This window comes from Nipponia nippon, unplaced genomic scaffold, assembly GCF_047370975.1.
Source record: "Nipponia nippon isolate SJK-2023a ecotype South Korea unplaced genomic scaffold, ASM4737097v1 scaffold_13, whole genome shotgun sequence".
Classification (NCBI taxonomy): Eukaryota; Metazoa; Chordata; class Aves; order Pelecaniformes; family Threskiornithidae; genus Nipponia; species Nipponia nippon.
Genome location: NW_028262324.1, coordinates 1891531 through 1909131, shown reverse-complemented (window position 1 = coordinate 1909131; position 17601 = coordinate 1891531). Strand labels below are relative to the sequence as shown.

The 17601-nt window shown below is 54.1% G+C and overlaps 1 protein-coding gene across 1 annotated transcript in view; it reads right to left on the bottom strand.

Annotated features, from left to right (window-relative positions):
• Window positions 1–1049: 1049 nt before the first annotated feature.
• Window positions 1050–17601, bottom strand: part of JPH2 (junctophilin 2) — a 33744-nt gene continuing 17192 nt past the window's right edge. The window contains exons 3-6 of the mRNA XM_087750262.1: window positions 10032–10150; window positions 5802–6592; window positions 4614–4711; window positions 1050–3565 (exon numbers count right to left, since the gene is read on the bottom strand). Coding sequence (XP_087606388.1) covers window positions 4631–4711; window positions 5802–6592; window positions 10032–10150 — 991 coding nt within the window. The 3' untranslated portion in view covers window positions 1050–3565; window positions 4614–4630. The remainder of the gene's footprint in view (window positions 3566–4613; window positions 4712–5801; window positions 6593–10031; window positions 10151–17601) is intronic.

The window sequence follows — 17601 nt, the reverse complement described above, 5'->3', positions numbered from 1 at the left end:
ACCTCCCTCCCAGCTGCCTCTGCCACACATGGGCCAAAGATCTGCTCCATTCATCAGCCTGAGATTTATGAGGTGCAAAGGGCTCTGGTTACCCCGCTGCCCCCAGCCTCCTCCTGGAGACGGGATGAATGAGATGCTGCTGGTTCCTCCCATACCAGAAGCAAAACAAGCCCAGAGGAGAGTAAAGCCATCATTTCACCAAACTCAGCTCCCTAAGTCTCTACCGGAATGTGAAATCTTCCGCCATGAGACCCCTTGTGCTCCGCAGAAGCCCGGGGAGGCCCTGCTGCCCACGGAGGCTGAGCCTGCGTCCCGCCAGCCCCTCTGCACAGCCCGGCTTTGCTCATGTGAGACACTCCAGAAATAGAAAAGGGATTGAAGGTTTCGGCTACTCTGGATTCCTCGGGTCCGCGGGCCCCGCTGCCCCTGGCTGGCGCTGGGCTCTGCTCCGCTGTAAATCACCCTTCCCCCGGCTGCCATTTCCCTGTCCCTTGCACCTGGCTTTCCTCTCACTTCGGCTGTTTCAAGAGGCTGGGCGCGAAGACGGCCACGGGTGGAGGAGAATCCCTCGTCTCCAAACCCAGGAGGACTGTGGCACTGGAGGGGCAGGCAGCGACGCACGGCTTGGAAGAAACTTGGCAGCAGCCCTGAGGTCGGGAGGCAGCGAAGGGACCTGTCAGTGGCTGTCTGCATCGCCCGGGCAGGCTTTGGGCCAGTGAGTGGCCTTTCCTCCTGGCCCCGTGTAACCTCTGGTGGAGGCCAGCATGATGGTAGCACACAGAGCTTGTTCAGAGAGCTGGAGGTGTCCTCAAATGTCTGGCACCAAACTTCCGAGAAGCAGTAAGTGAAAACAATTCTCTTTGCAAAGAACCCCCCTATCAACAAAAAACGCGGATTTTAAAATAGATATCAGGGAAAAGCTAAAAACCCTTCCGATGCCACCATGCAAATTCTGCACCACGGGTTGACGAGCTCTCCTGAAAGACTGGACTGAGCAGGTCGGCGCAGAACGAAACCTGGAGATTCCCCCGCAAAGATCCGCACGGATACAGTGAGCAGATAACTGTTTATTATTGCACGTAATCCAGCAGAACAACCGACAGAAAACTCCGGACAGTAGTACGCAGATTGTAGTAAACAGCTTGCAAAATCTGTGACGACGGTATTTTTGTGTGAAGAGTGAAATGTATCTGCATCTTTGTAAGACCTGAAAAGTACGACACAATACCCTAGTCGGTTTTGAAAGCATGCAGTTTGAGGTAAATCTGTTATTTTGCATCTAAGAAAACGAAATCCCTAAGGGGCTATATATATATACGTACATATATCCATATCTCAGCGCAATATGGATATATTTATACGTCACATAAAAGCAAATCTACCTATTTTTCTCAGAAGGTTACTAGGAGGAAAGCACATTACCGAGTGCACATCACATGCATAAAAAATTGGGGCGGGGGGGGGGAATTACCTTAGCACTGTTGAAAAAGATCCATTTTTGTGCTTCGTGATAAATAAAAGCCCCTCAGGTCTCTCAACGGAAATTGTCTTGGTGGTTAATAAAAGCAGTTGGCTTATTGAAACTGCAGAGCTGGCAAGTGAATGCCAGCAAATGAAGATAAAACATCCAAGGCAGCAGAGCCTGGGGTTTGCAATACATTTATACTTAAGAAAAGAAAAAAAGAAAGAAGCAAATTGCTACTAAACTATGCTCTGTGGAAGTGTAGATGATGCTGCACAGCGTTCTCAGGACTGGTACAGCCACGTGGCTTTTAGGAAGGGATCACATTCACTTCTCCCACAGTTAACACCACGTATTTGCTACTGTGGCAATGTTCCTGAGCTGAATAAGGTTAAAAAAGAAACTTGGTTCACAAAGAAAAGTACTGAATTATTCTCACTTTCTTATGCCATAATCAGAGCAGATAAATCAGGCAGGTTTTGCCCTGTGTCTCCAGTCAGTGTAAATCCCTGCCTGTCTGCCACCCCACCTCTGAAATCCGTTCAGATTGACCTTTGCAGCAGACTGGGCATCTGTTTTTTTCCTTAGCCATCATTTCCCCATTCTTTCCAGTCCCTCAGGTTTTCCCACCCAGTCCTGTGCGGTGGGACTTCAGGATACACAGAGGTGCACAACCGACTACAAATAACATTTCCAATTGTCTTAAAAAGGGATAGAAAATGCATGTTGCTCTTAAAAGAGGGAAGAAACATATCCAAGCACTCAGCCTCACACTAAACCGTAACTTCATCTGTGCCGACTTTCTAAGCTCGCACTGCTGAGGATCAGAGCAGATCACGGTGGAACCATCTTCCAAAGGCGCAGCTTTGGGAATATTCGGTGCAAACTGCCCAGGCCTCTAAGCCTCGCACACGAGAACAACAGCTAGAATTGCCCCTCTGTACTCTATCACTGCTGAAAGTCTGGCTGCTGCGTATTTTTGAGCCTAACACCCAAATACACTGGAGTCACTCAGGTCTCTGCACCTTTTTCCTTTCGGGAATAACGTAACCTCTCCCACGACAGCCACTCTGCATCCCCTGGCTGGAAAGCGTTCACGCTGTTGCAACGAAAGAGCACAGGACCCCCCTGCAGCCCGGCGCACGGAGGGGAGGAACCTGCGGGCGTATGGAGGTATTTTTCAGTAAGTACCTCCTTTTCATTGTAACTCGCACCGTTTTCATAGAAAAAAGGGGTAAAGGGACAAATTCAGCACACCTGTTTCCTTTCCTGTTACAGCGGGAAGTCACCCGCTGCAAGACACTTCTGCACGGAGCGTTGCTGGTGGCAGGAGAGCGCTCGGACGGCGCCTGGTCCCGAAATGGGCACCACCTCCACCCGCAGCACCCCTGCACGCACGAACAGCCTCGGAGCAGCCAGTCCCTCGCACCCCAGCCCATGGCCCCAGTCCCTGGCGCTTCGGCAGGCATGGGCAGGACTCTGGTTACACTTCAACAAGCCCAGTTTCAACTTGCTCCCCCTCTCGGTCCTCCATACGCGGAAAACGACTCCAGGCAACGGGGAAAGGAAAGACTTTTTGTGCGTCCCTTTGGATGACGGCCGAGCACGGAGGGCGATGTTGTCCACCCCTAGCCGTGGCACGGCTCTCATGAGTCATTTTGGTTGCTGCGTATTGCTTCATCTCCACAGCATGGATGGTATTCTTTGGGAAATCTCTGACACTGAGTCAACCAAGGGAGTGACAAAACACATCAGTGTGCACGGATGAGACCTTCTCACTCGTTTTCCTACAGCTACAGACAAACCCCTCATCCCTGGCATGACAGGACAGTTGATGGCTTTGGTGAGAACAATTTAAGGCAACTGCTATTTCATACAAAGAAGAGAAGGAGGCTGAATTGCAGAAACCCTGGCTTTTCCTTGGTAGATTGCAGGGGCCAGCCACAGCCTGGGGGCAGGGAGACTGAACGGATCTTCAGGCGCTTTTGTTTAAGGTTCATGTTCGTAGTGCAACCTTGGGATCTCAAGTCCTCCTCTGAGGTGTTTCCAGGTGGCTGAGATTTAATCCCTGCCAAGGTCTGTGGTCTCCATCAGCAGCAACGCCTGTCCCAGACAGAGATGAACAGGAGAGTCAAGGGGGAGCGAAATGCACGACCAACACGTCATCGCGGCTTTCGCCTGTGCGGGCTGCGTGGGGACTAATAACACGACAGAAAGCAGTGCCCAGCGGAGCAGTTTTATCCCCAGGAGGCCCCGGGAAGGCAGCCCGATACCCTCACGGGGGCTTGGGAGGAGCCTCTCACATTATGTTCACGGGAGGTCCAACGGTCAGGTTCAGCCTTGATGTTTTTTTTTTTTTTTTGCAATATTTGAGCCCAAGGCAACAGAAATCTTGTGCAAACCCATGACACGTTCCTATGTGCAGGAACCCCGCAGGCACAAGTAACCTCACAAGATTTTATTGCCACCAAATCCAAACGCAAACCCTCATCCCAATTCAAGTGGAAGACCTGAGCGAGCTCCGGTTTAACCGTAGCCAGATACTCATCTCGGCTCGTATTTACCTTTGGGAACACAACTTCGTAACAGCAGCAGTGGAACTAGCGCTGGTGCAATTAGAGCTGCAAATTTCAGAGTTTCACATTTTCTTTGTGTTCCTGCCTCTTGCTGGGCTGAGTGCCAAGAAACACTGCAACGCATGAATTCCTGGCAGCAAGCGGCCACGGAACAGCAAATTCAAAGTGTTTCTTGCAGCTTATTTGCAGGAAACAAATTTCAAATTTAACATCACATATTCTTGCACTGCAAGTCTCCATGAATCATGTCCATCCAACCAGGAAGGCAAAACTATACTGTGGGATTGCATCCAATCAACACAGTTCCATTTTTTAACTTTGGGAGAATGATATTATGAAAAAGAGAATGATCCACTGAAATTACTCCACAAATCAGTCTTTGAACGGACAAGGGGTTACTGAGAATCTCAAGGCTCAAGGCAAAGCAATTGGATCTATTGAATAAATGCCCATGCATTTCCATCACCAGGGCCTCCATCAGTGAATGATTTGCGTTGGCAATAAAGCCAGTCAACCCTAAACCGTCCACAGTGAAGCCCTACAAATTGAGGCTAAAATCTCATTGCTCGTCTTACCTTGTCCGAGGGGCACATCATGTCAAAAAATGTACAAACAGGATGGCCAGACCAATGTTCAATAAGATGACCATGCAGATCACGATTGTGTTAGGTCCCTGAAGGAAAACCCAAAACAGAGTATTATACACTGCAATTCCGGGTGAGGAGACAGATACAGCTTGCTTCTGCTGTTCAAAACCACCAGAATCACCCCCTCCCGACACACACAAATCTGGCACTTAACAACCAGCCTGAATTTCAAACTAGTTGAGTATCTATCAATCCCTATTCCTATTTCTCCCCTGCAAACTCCTGCTAAGGAGGCTAGATCAGGCTTCTTCTGAGGCGAAAGCAGATTAAAGGCGACCCTGACCACAGGCCCACAAACTGCCGAGCCCATGTCAAGCTGCTCCTCCCGACTCCTTTCTCCACCCACAGCGCCCACGTTTGTAAAGTTGCCATTTTTAAGATGAACGAACACATCCGTATGAGATTGCTCTAATTTCAGACCAAAATATTTCCAAGCTGTGCTTTTCTAAAGTCGCGCCAGAACCATTCACGTCCAAAGGGCTGCAAGATGAGAAGACGTGGGCTAATAAAACGTCTAGTTTTACAGCCGTATTTGCTAACAGCAAAGTTGAATTTCTGTATTTTAAAGCTGGGAAATCAGCTGGTGATTTGATACCGCAGTTCGGCTCATGAGGTGCCCCTACTGCAAAAGAGTAAAAGTAACAGGTAAAAAAGAAACCCTGCTCAGCTTTTTCTTCCCTGTCCGACATTATCGCCCCAACTTCCCAGATCCCTGTTTGCTGGTAAAAGGGTGGGAAAAGAAGGGGAGAAAAGTGTAAAAAATGAATCAGCAAATGCCTGTTTTCCTTGGATTCTGAAATAGGGACATGTCTGAAAGCTATCTACCCCGGTGCAGAGGGGAAGTTAAAATACCAGGGTTATGAACGCCAGCCGCAGCAGCCGGGGCAGGGCGGGCTGGGGAGGCGGCGGGAGAGGGAAAACAAGACAGACCCTCCTCCAGCAAGCTCTGGGAACCCGCAAGGAGCCTCTGGGCACCGCTCGGGGCCCGCTGCAGCCCGAGGCCAGGGGCTCTGCACCCCTCGGGGCCCTTTCTGACCTCCTGGGGACCAATCAACCAAAATAAGGAAAAAGCAAAGATGGCTCCCAGGGCTGCCTCCTGGCCTGCCCCCACGTCACCTCTTCGCACTCCTCCGCCTCCTGCGCTGCCGCCACCGCCACTGCCGGGGCCGGGCCCCGCTTGGCCCCCGCCTTGGGCTCCGTCCGCCCCAGCGCCCTGGCCTCAGTCTTCCTGTCGGCAGCAGGCTCAGCCCGGCCCGTGGCCCTGTGCTCGGGGCTGGGGCGATGCCTCGGCTCCTTCGGCCGGGGCGGCTCCGGCTTGGCCTCTGCCCTGGCCGCCGGCTTCTCCTCCCGCTCCTGTGGCGGGGCAGGGGTGCCCCCCCGGCGCTGGGGGTCCCCCCGGGGCTCAGGGGAGGGCGGCTCGGGCTCGGGGAGCGGCTCCTCCTCATAGTCCACCGTGGGGGAGACCGGGGAGGTCCTGACGGCGTAGCTGTGGTAGCCCTTGAAGAGCTCGACGTCGGGCTCGCGCGCCATCCTCTGCAGCGGCCCGATCTCCATCTGCTCAGCGGGACACCCCCGGCCCCGCGAGGCCGGCTGGCCATCACCCTCGGGGGGCGCGGGGCTCCTGCCGCCCGCCCGGCCGCCCGCCTCGGCCCAGCTGCCCGGACGGAGGGTGCCGTCCTGGCGAGGGGCCGCCTTGGCCCGCTTGGCCTCGGGAGGGGTGGCGGCGGGGCTGGGGGCCGGGCTGGCGCGGCGGCGGGCCTCATCCTGCTCGTGGAGCTGGGGGCTCTCGGGGGGTGTGGGGGGCGGCGGGGCGCCCTCGGGCCGCGGCGTCTCCTCCTCCATGTTGACGGCATGCTCCGTGTTCTCCATGATCTCCTGCATCAGCTTCCGCTTCTGGTACTCGGGGCCTGCGGAGAGAGGGGTTGGCATGAGGAGCTGCCCCGGGGGCGAGAGGGACAGCAGGCCACCCCAGCGCCATGCCACCAGCGCGCCTTTGACAGCCCTGTTCCCAGCCCCGACGGGTTTGGGGATGACTGCGAGAGTGTCCAGGCTGGAGGCTGGGAGAGGAGGTGCTCCTACACCAGACCCTGCTTCCAGGAGGGATTCCCTCCAGCAGCGGCCGGAGGCTCCGAGCCCCACCTCGTCCTGTCCAGCTGGGGAGAGCTGGGGGAGCAGGCGGGGAGCTCCAGATGAAGGTAAAGAAACAGGTCAAATCTGCAGCCCAGCTTTCTGCGGTCACACAGATGGGTTATCCTGGGGCTAAAGAGGATCCAGCTCCCATCCAAGTTTCTGTTTTTTTTTTTTTTTTAATGGCTGAGAAACTCTTCCATGTGGCTTCTTTGGTGTCTAATAGTGTGGCAACTTCACAAGTGACACGGGGGATGCCCAGTCTCCTCCGGAAAGGCAGGTATCCACAAATGATCTACCTGTCATCCCTCATGACGGGAAAAACACGTTCCTCATGCAGGGAGGAGGGCTGGCAGCTTCAGAGCCCTCCTCCCTGCACGGAGCCCCACAACAGCAGCAAAATTACCCTGGCACCAGCACACGAGGAGACTCAGGGCTTCGGCTTTCGTTCTGGCCTCATCTCCCACACTAACTTGTCAGCTCTTAGCAACGTTGCCCTCGCTTCAATTATTCACCTATCATTAAATCTTTACTTCTTGTTAACTCTAGGCCATGTCTGCAATGCAAATTGCAGCCCAGCTAGGGTCTGGGGAAGTCAGCCAGAGCCTGACACTGAAGATATCCATCGTGCTGGGCGGCTGGCTGAGCAAAATCCACCACTGAACAACTGGGAACATCTTTTGGAATAACAACCCTGCACAGTGCTCTGCACGCCGGGACCCGCGCTGGGACAGGGGTCCCCGCACGCCGCCGTGATGCTTAGAGCAAGCGAGAACGAGAAGAGCACGCTCCTTAGGAGCAGCGCGAGGTCACAAAGCAGCTTGTTTTAAAGTAAAGCATCTGCTTTTGAAAGTGGCTTTGGCCTCCTTCTGCTGAATTCAAGTGATGCTGAGGGGTGCAGAGGTTCAGGGCTTGCTCTGTGCTCCTGAACAGCCCAGACCCTGGAGCCGTGCCGTTCCCAGCTGCCTCGCGGTTCCTCCCCTCATCTCCTCCACCCCAAGGACTGATGCAGACTTGAGCCTGGTCGGGAAATCGGGACCGGTGCTCCTTTCCCTCTAATAAATCAGCGGTGTGGTTTGCATGCTGCTACCTCCTGCCCACGCAGGCAATGCCTGCGCTCGGAGGGGGCAGCGGGGAGAAAGAGGGCACTGGTTTTAGCTGCTCTGCCCTGCCTGCACACTCCTGTCAATCAGCAGGTGACCCATTCAGGGCCATTTATTTCTGGCTGCAAGTGGATGATTTGGAAGCCATTTCAACAGTTGTTCAGACTCCTCAAAATAGGCTGCCCGCAGCTCCAGGCTCCTTGCTCTCTCCTGCTGCTTTCTTCTCCTCCTGAATAATTCACACCAGAAAACCCCAGCTGCCTGGAGGGCACCGCGCAGCTCCGATCCTCCTCACCTCCCAGCACAACATTTCAGCAAGGGCTTTGGCTTACAACCCTCTCCTCTAAGCTATTCAGATTGATATCCTAAATGAAACCCCGGGCTCAATAATTATTGGAGATATGAGGCTTGCTGAGCAGGATTGCCCTGTGCCATAGCAGGGCCTCTCTGCCCGGAGAGCATGGGGGAGCGCAGCTGCCGAACGCTGCCAGGCTCTCCTGGCTCTGTGATCAGCAGCTCCAAGTCCTAGCAAGATCCAAGGGTGGACTTCTGTCTGTTTGCTCCTGGACGGTGCAGCCATGCAAGAAGAGACATTTCCCCTTGTTGTGCACATAGGGAATTTAGAGATGTAAAAGAATCACAGAAGAAAAACATGCATCAGTGGCTCACAAGGCCACTGAGAGAGGCCAGGACCCAAGCGAAGCCCTGCATAAAAGCAGTGAGGGGATTCAGCACCCGAGGAGCCAGGAGCGGAGGCCAGGCTGCTTCAGGCATTTTGCAGAGACCATTTCAACTGTCTCATTCAATTGCCATGGGTGGAAAAAAATAATCTAGCTAGATGTCAAAAACCTCCCATCAGGAATTCCAGTTTCCTTTGCCTCTGTGCTATAAATACCCCAGTGTGCAAAGGGTGAATGTGGAGCTGTGAGTGGCAGCTGGGGGGCTTATGTCAGGATCAAGCGAGGGTTAGCTATTGTTAAATGAAGTGCCATGCGCTGGCTCACGCCCGTGCCCGGGCATTGTGGTGTTTCCCCACCCAAAGCCAGCTCCGACGGGCATCGCGGGCGGTGGGGAGGAGCGGGCAGCCCTCCAGCACGGCATCTCCCCAGCTGGTAGGTGCAGGGCAAGGTGGGAGTACAGGGAATTCAGGCAAATCTGCCAGCATGACTCTCCCCAGCCAAGCGCTGGGTGTGAGCCGTTCCCCTTTCCCGCTGCCGGGGTGGAGTACCAGAGACACCGAAATCAGAGCAGGAGCAGGCGGCAGGTTCTGCTGAGCAGGAGTCAACCTTTGGTTTCTATCCCCAGTTTCGCTGCTGTGATGGTCCCTTGTGATCCTGCCTCAGCAGCCACTGGGCACTTGTTCCGGATAATAAGATAGAAAGGATAAAAATGTAGGCACTTGGATCCTTGCTTTCTGCTCCGTTATTACCTTCCCTCTCTGGAAAGGAAAGCTTTCCAGGAAGAACATATCTCTAGCTAACGTGGTCTAGGGAAAGGTAATGTCATTCACAGTGCTGCTTCTAATATTACACTTCCTATCTACTAATCCTCGGTGCTTGGTCTCACAGAAGGAACCTCCCAAGTGTCTTCCCAGCCAAATAATCAGCAGTGATGCTAACAAATAAATAAGGAATCAGGGAAGTGGTATTTTGCATTAGCAACTTTCTTGTAGGGTATTACAGCCCCTAATTAGCCGAGTCTGATCGTCCCCTGGTGCGGTGTGGGGGCCCACAGGACACGGCCTTGGGAGTCAACGTGCAAAGCTGTTCCAAGAAAAAGCCAGGAGGGATATATCTGCAGGAGCGCTGCAAATAGACCCGAGCTTGCTGCCTGCCCTGCCTGGCACTGGGAGTGCTTCAGCCAGTAAAGAAACACGAGGGGAAGGTGAGGGACTGTGGGTTTTTCCTCCAGGCTACGGTAAGATATTCCAGCAGGTAAAACAGCGGCGTAAGGAGGACAGCAAATCCTCCAGGGCAGGGGGCTGGCTCAACATGCGTGAAAGAGGATTTAGGGTAGACAGGAGAGCAACTTGTGGAGTTATAAAGCGGGTGAAGCATTTGAACAGATTCCCCAAGGAAACTGCAAAATCCCTCTTAGAAGATGCCTCTGGTCCTACCTGGCTGGTAGAAGTCCGGGGAGAGCTCCCTGGCCATCATTCTGGCTATGCCCGATTCGTTGTTAGCTGCCTGAGCTGCCTGCTCAGACCCTTCGGCCTTGGCTTTGGCATGAGCCGTCCTGCGGAGAGAAGAGGGCACAACAGTGAGCACCGTCCGAGCCAAGGCTGTCCCAGCTCGAGCAGCGGACCCTGTCCAGCGACAAAATCAAATCAGCCCATCTGGCATAACAGCACTCGGCGCTTGCCCACTGGACCCAAAAACCCCACGCGTGAGGAGAAAGGCCCAGATTTCCAACAAGTGAGGGGCACAGATGCTTAAAGGCTACGGTGTGAGGGTTGCATGTAGGCATGGAAGGGAACAGGGCAGGTGTATTTGCAAACGTGAGCATGTTCATGTGTTGCAGCGAGGCAGCAGGTGCTGCAAAACGGGCTTGCCGCCATGCTGCGAAGCACTGAAAACCTAGCTCAGAGGAATGCCCAAAGCATGACCACAGGCATTGTTGGAGCAGAAGGGGACAAGAACGTGAAGGCTGAACACCGCTGTGCTGTCACCAGCCCTGAGCTGCTGCACCTCGCCAGAGGCAGCGTGCCCCTGCCAGGCACGCTTTACCCCAAATGTCTCTCCCATAGCTCTCACACGCGTTGTCCAAGGGGCTCCTTTACTCGCCGCAGCCCGCGGGGCTGCTCTCACCGGTGCTAGGAAAGGCAGAGCTATTGCCTCCCTCTCAGCTTGGCTCCCCGAGTCCTCTCCGCTCCTTCCCAGCGCATCTCCTCCTCGCTTCAGAGGGCTATAGGGCTACCAGAGTTATTTCGCTGGCCGGCTGTCATATTCCTCGCATGCCTCGCACTCGGGGCTCTCTGATCTTGATGCTAAAAGCAGGGCTGGCTTTACAGCCCAGCTGCTCGCAGTCTGGGAAGGAGCTGACTTCAAACAGCAAAATCACACCTCAAAAAGAAGGAAGGGTAAAGCACCGTACACTCAGCTGCTTTGTTCCACTCGGGACTTGCGGAGAGCTGCTTTCCCCATGCTCTCACTATCGTCTTTCCCGAGGCTCCCCGTATCTCCCCTGCTGCACGTAATGGAGCGTATGCTGGCTGCACATGCAAAACCACATATTTTTGTGTGGATAGTTAGATAAGCGGTTAGCAGCCCTCAAACACCAATTCACTACGAATGACAACCTTTAATGTGGTCTTAGGGTGGCTGATGAGCCCTTTTCAGACTCGGGTTGGTATCTGGCCATGTTTTAGGACAAAAAAATGAGGAAAGACGCAGTTCTCATCCCTGCAGTGAACATGAATAGCTGCAGGGAAAAGAACTAAACGTAGGGCATTAATGCCAGCTGATACAGGCAACGGTGTGACTTGACGGGGAGCCGAAAACACTGTTCAGGGCCCTGCGATAGAGAAGAGGGTGCGGAGCTGCTGTGGCTCAGCCCGTCTCTCCCCAGGATGACATCCCGCTCCGCTGGAGCCACGGTTCACCTCCCTGCCCACACTCCTGCGTTATCTCCCCGCTTTCTCTGCAGGCTGAGCTGCCTGGGATTGCTCTCATTCTTGGCCTTTTTATCCAAAATTATTACCGCTCCTGAAAAACCCAGAGGCAAGCCATGATGAGGCAGAAAACAGACATTTTAAGCCGTTGCTCACAAGCAGGAGGTCTGAGGCAGCTCTGACCAGAGAAAGCACCTCCTTTTTTGGTAGCATATAATCAGTGTGATTAATTCCACTATAATCTGGCAGGGGCCAAGGGGGGATGTTTCTGTGCTCTCCACGTCTGGGGGATCAGAGCGGGCTGGGTGTGCTGCACGTGGGGCACACAGCCTGCCCGGCGCCGGGAAGAAGTTTGCAAAGTGAGGATCCAGCTCTTCACCCCGGCAGGACATGCTCCGAGCCCTGGCTCTGTCCTGCTGCTCTCGGAGGACGGGATTCACCATACAGAGAGAAAATCCTCCCTTTCAGCTGCTGGCTGAGCCAGGCAGAGGCTATCCCAGCCACTTCCCAGCCAGCTGGCCCCAGCTGGGGGAGCAGCAGGCAGCTCCTGGCAAGCAGGTGGATGCTTTCCTAAAGGTGACTTCCAAAAAAGTAGTCTAGAAGTGGACTGGATGCAGGGTCTGCTCCCTCCGCTAGTAAGGACAGAGCCAGACTCATGCCGATGTGTTACCAAATGGGTGCAGATGGCTCCCGCGTGCTCGGCTCTCCCCCAGCATCTGGGGCCAACGCAAGGGAACAGCCTGGGGGTGTCGGAGGTGACAAGGCAGCTCCCAGTTACGCTCTTCTCCTGCTGGAGATTTCCTTTCCTCCAGAGAAGCTGCTGGATGCTACCTGGCTATTGAGCACTGCAGTTCCTGTGGGTAAAGAGATGGTGTGGCCAGAAAGACCCCAGCTTGGCTTGCAGAGGCTGCGGTGAGGACGCTGTGGGTGCTGAGGAGCTGAGGCAGCTGGGCTGAGCCATCGCTGCGAGCCACCGTGGCCCCAAGGCTAGCAGGGCTCTACAAGGAGCCCTCCTGGGCACTGAGGGGGACCACGGGGCAGCTCCCGAGCTCCACACACGGAGTTGTGACAGCAAGCTGAGCGGCAGGGCTTTGGGATCCCCCGCTGCCCTGGGGATGCGAGCTGCGTGGCAGCTCTGCCCGTCTCCTTCCGTCGCTGAGGTCATTTATTACAGCAGCAGCCGGGTGATGAATATCTGGCTTATGGAGGCACAGCCTGGTGTTTTAAGTACATCTCCCCTGGCTGTGCCGCGCATCCCTGGGGCACGAAGGGAAGGCGCTGCTGCTCGCAGCCCTCCAAAAAGCCACGCTGAGGGTTTAGTAACACCCTGACAAAGCACAGCCTGGAGGAAAGGGCCCAGCCACAACACCACCACCTAACTTGCCTAGAGTATTTCTGAATTTATTATTTATCTGCACAGCTGGCAGTGCCTGTGAGCTCAACGCAGAGAAAAACTTGGCCCCAGCGGCAAAGCAGGAGACAAATACCAGCGGCCCTGGGAGAGCCCCGCGCATACAACCCGCTGCTCAAAAGCCTCTCCCAGCCCACGGCCGGGGTCTGCTGGGCCCACTAGTTCCAAACAAAAAGCTGAGGCAGTTTGAGGGAGGCAGGGAGGTGATCTTCAAACCTTAGACATGAAACATCTAAGAGGAAAAATTTCTTCCAATGTTAAGATCTGCTCAAAAAATAGAAATCAGCTTTTGCAAAAAGGAAAATGCTGTCCTTTTATTATATGCAGATAAATTTGATACTTTTCAGGCAGCACTTGAATCAGGGCCATGCTTTTTTATTTACTGCTGGTTGTGCTGTCAGCTGCCAGCACCTCTGCAGAAAGCAGCCCGTGCAAAAAACAGCAGAGGAGAAAGTCTGGAGATGGAGGAGGTCAGGCTGAAACTGAAATGGCCCACGGATTTTATAGCACCCAGCAGCAGAATTCAAAAGCCCCTTTCCAAGGCAGCGCTGGAAAATGAGCCACGAACATTGAACATGTCCAACTGGGAGCAATAAACACAAAGAGGGGACTCTACAAAGCAACGCCGGTGCTCCCCGGCCCCAGCGAGGCAGCACCGCCCGGGTGAGCGCTTCCCAGTTTCACCCTGAGCCATCTCCCCAGGCAGCGCCGTTAAAAATAGCTCCGGTGAATTCTTTGGAATTCTGGGCAATGGCTGCAGCCCCTGTCCCAGCCCCGCTGCCGCTGGGTCGCGGCGGCAGCTCCGGAGCAGCCCCGGGCAGGGAGGCTTCATACCCCAGCTGGACGGGTTGGCGAGGGAGGGTTAAATGCATCTGCTGTTTTATTTGCTCCTCTGGCACGGCTCTAATGCTCTAATTGTTTTTGTACTAGTGCAGGACAGAGCAGCGCTCCTGTCCTTCCTGGCCCTCTCCCAGAAACGCTGCCCGAACCATTCCTCTGACTGCTGCCAAAATCCCCTGTGGATACCCGAGCCGCCGCTGAGCGCCACGCTAACAGGTGAGACCCAAACCCAAACCCGCACGCCCGTCTCTTTGGACAGTTTATGCAGTTTTGCACATCCACGTTGGATTAGACTGTAAATGAGATTGGAATTAGCAGAGAATACTGCAAATACCAGAGAGGGCTGGGGTGCCTGCAGGTGCGGCGATGACCTTGCGGCTAGAAACAGGGGAAGAGCTCAGCTCTCTGCCCAAGCTATTGCACATTTGCTTATTAAGGGAAAGACAGCCCCGTCCAGCACCGTCCTTCCTTCTCCAGGGTCTCCCTCATCCCACTGATTCAGCAAACCCTGAGGAAGGACCAGCTGAACACCTTTTTCTTGCCATTCTCAATACAATAAGCTGCAAAAAAGGTCATTACGCAAATAAAATTCATCAGTTGGCTCTAGGAAGGAATACTTCTGCTAAACTCCCCTCTCCTGGAAAGTGGCTTTTCCACCCCCAGCCAAATTCCTGCTCCAGTATCTAGCAGGAATCACTTTGTCCTTCTGAAGAAACTTAAGATAATGGTTTGTCTTGGCAGGAATGTTTGCAGCCCTCAAAAGGGACACAGGGAAAGCTGCAGAAGTGCTTCTGCTGACGGCAGCGTGGTCCCTTCTGCGTTCACATCGCGAAGGGCAAGGACGCAGACCTGACCAACACAGACCTGTGCTGGGGGCTGGACTGGGTGACCTTTGAAGGTCCCTTCCGACCCAAGCCATTCTCTAATTCTACGACCTGAGCAGGACAGGCACTTTCTGGCTTCTCTGTTTTCCACATTGTCTTTGGACTTGTGTCACCTCTCTAGTTGGAGCCTCCTTTTCTTCCTGCTTAGTCCCAATCCATCTCCTTTGTGCCTCTCCCTCCACGTGCCCACAGATAGCAGCAAAGCTCTGCTGCCCTCATTTGCCTGGAACCAGCCCGTGGGACTGAATTTCCCTTTTCAGTTCATCGCTTGTGCCACTTTCCCTGCCCACACTCAAAGCCATCCGTGTGTCCCACCCCACGGGCGGCCTGCCCTGAGCGCCAGCTGTTCCTTTACCCTCCTTTCGCTCCATCACTCGTGTGCACGCACCCACTCAATTTAGACTCCGATAACCCCGGGGTGCGTGAGTCTTTGCTGGTTTACATTATGGACTCTGCACCTGCAAGGTGTGATCTAAACGGTGAATTAAGCACAAATCAACACAAACTGCCTCCTAAAGAGAACACCTCCATACCGCCGTAAAAGAAATGCAAAAAGAGAAGCCACCCTGACCTTGCAGAGCAGCTCTGCCCTCCAGCCTCCCTTCCCTTGCAGCCAGCTGCTGATGCCCCAGGCTTTTCACTCGTGGTACCAGCACCCTGTAGGTGCTCAGGCTACTTAGCTGGGTAAGTTGGACCTTTTCTCCTTCCTTCCAGAGAAAGGGCACGAACAGGCCATTCGGCCAGGAGAAAAGCATCCTTTTCCGTGCCATGCTTCAGGAGCGCAGGCCTGGCAGAGCTCCCTGCCACCTAATGAGCTCAGCAAGCATTAGCCTTTATGATTACTTGGTGAATTTTTAAAATACCGAAATGTTATCCTCAGCTCTAAATAGCTCAGAGCCACTTGCATCTTTCACCACGGGATACTTCCCTTCGGAACAGTTAAAGTAATATTAATCTTACAGCAGACAGATCTGCAGCTGTCTTCAATAAGACGACGACCTACACACCCCAGCCCTGCGTACAGGAGATTTGCTCAATTAATCTCCGCTGCCCTGATTGCCCGGCGAGCCGAGCGGGGCTGGGTGGGCAGGTAGCCGGCAGGGCTTGGCCGTGCCAGCCCGCAGGGGAGCCCGTGGACTGCGACGAGCCAGCGGGGCCAGCACGGCCGGCAGCTGCTCTCCGTTTCCCCTGCAGCCCTGGGATGCCGGTCGGCAGCTGCCCAGAGCCGGCTCTAAATGGAGTGGTGCAAGCCGGGGCCTGCCGGCTCAAAGGGCTGCTGGCCACCGGTACAGCAGCATGGCCACCGGTACAGCAGCATGGCCCCGGGGCCACTGCACTGGCCCCAGACGGGCAGGACAGGCAGCTCCTCGCCCTGCCAGAGCCCCTCCTGCCAGCGCAGCCAGGCTGGGAGCAGCTCATGACAGCATCCACAGAGAGAAAAAGGGAAAAAAAGGGGGATTTGCAGCCGCCCACTGGACTCCCTCCTCTTCCCCCTGGTTTTCAGGTCCGCTCTCCTCCCTGCTGCCCTGGGTGCAGCTCAAGCAGAGCCCGGAGGAGCGACTCTCCCAGCACAGCCGCGGGACTACGCACAAACGCCACTGATTTATTCCAGCTTCCACCACACCAGTACCAAAGGGGCTCAGCTAATGCTCTGGGGACCCTCATTTAATTAGCTACCGCTGCGAGATCAAAGCAGCCGGGTTATCCCACTGATAAGTGCATCAAAACATCCTCACAGCACATATGCAATCAGGGGCTTCCAGCCTTTCGTCCCCCGCGTGCTCCTGCCTCCCTGCCTGTACCTGCACTGAGCGGGCAGGGGCTGTTCCCTGCCCTGCCCAGGGGAATGAATTCCCACTTCCAAGAAAACACCAGGGCTGCAGCAGTTATTTTTTTCGAGGAAGCCCAGCCTGACCCAGGAGTTTGTACCCAGCCCCAAGCTCTGCCTAAACAGACGGCGTCCACAAGCTGAGTGCGTTTTACCCAATTGCCAGCTCCACCAATGCTAAAATGGGTCAGGTGGTGTGTTTTCTCTATAAGATTGTTGGTTTTTTCAATGAGAAGTTTTAGCAACTTCTAACTCGAGCGTTTTTCAGATTTCAGATTCAGATCCAAACCAAAAGAGCGAGGAACTGCAGTATCTGTTTTGTTATTTTTTTTTCCCAGTCAAAAAAGAAAAGCAGGAATTTTTTTTGTTTTGAGGCAATGAAAGCAGGCAGATTTCTTCAAATATTGCATTTGGTCAGAAGACGAATTATTCATCAAAACTTAACGCAGAAGCATTTTTCTCCCAGCCCTATAGGTCTCTCGAGTTGACGTTCACAGATTTGAAGTCCAGGAGAAACAAGAGAGGGAGCGGGGAGCTGCCAGGGCTGCCAGCCCACCGCCGGGCTGCGGCACCCGCGTTCCCCACGCCTGCACCCAAAGCTGCTGCGGGCGCCCAGGCAGGTGGGATGCCGGGTCCCTCCCGGCGCTCGCCGAAGGATCAGCAGGCCTCACAGGAGCGAAACGACAAAATCTTGGACTCAGAAAGGCAACAGGTTCTGGCTCGGCACCAGGATAAGCTGAAAAAAATGCACCTCCTCCAGGAGGAGGGAGGGTTTCTGTATCTCAGGCTTTATATTTAAATTGGACATTTTACTTAAATATTTTTTAGTTTTCAAAATAAGCCTATTTCACATTCCACTGAAATGACGATAACCTCTGAACGAAGCCTGATTGAATCAGATGATTTGAAAGCCCAGCTCCCTGCTGGCTGATTTCGAGCATTTGGATGGGAGTCAAAGCCTTCCCTCTCGGCGCGGCAGCAGATCAATTGAACGAGAAGCTACCATTTTCCACAGTCATTTTGCAGATTAAAGTCACACTTCATTCTTCCCTTTCTGTGCTTGTAAGCTGTTGAGATAAGGATTTCCCTCAAGGGCAGACTGAACAGCCCATT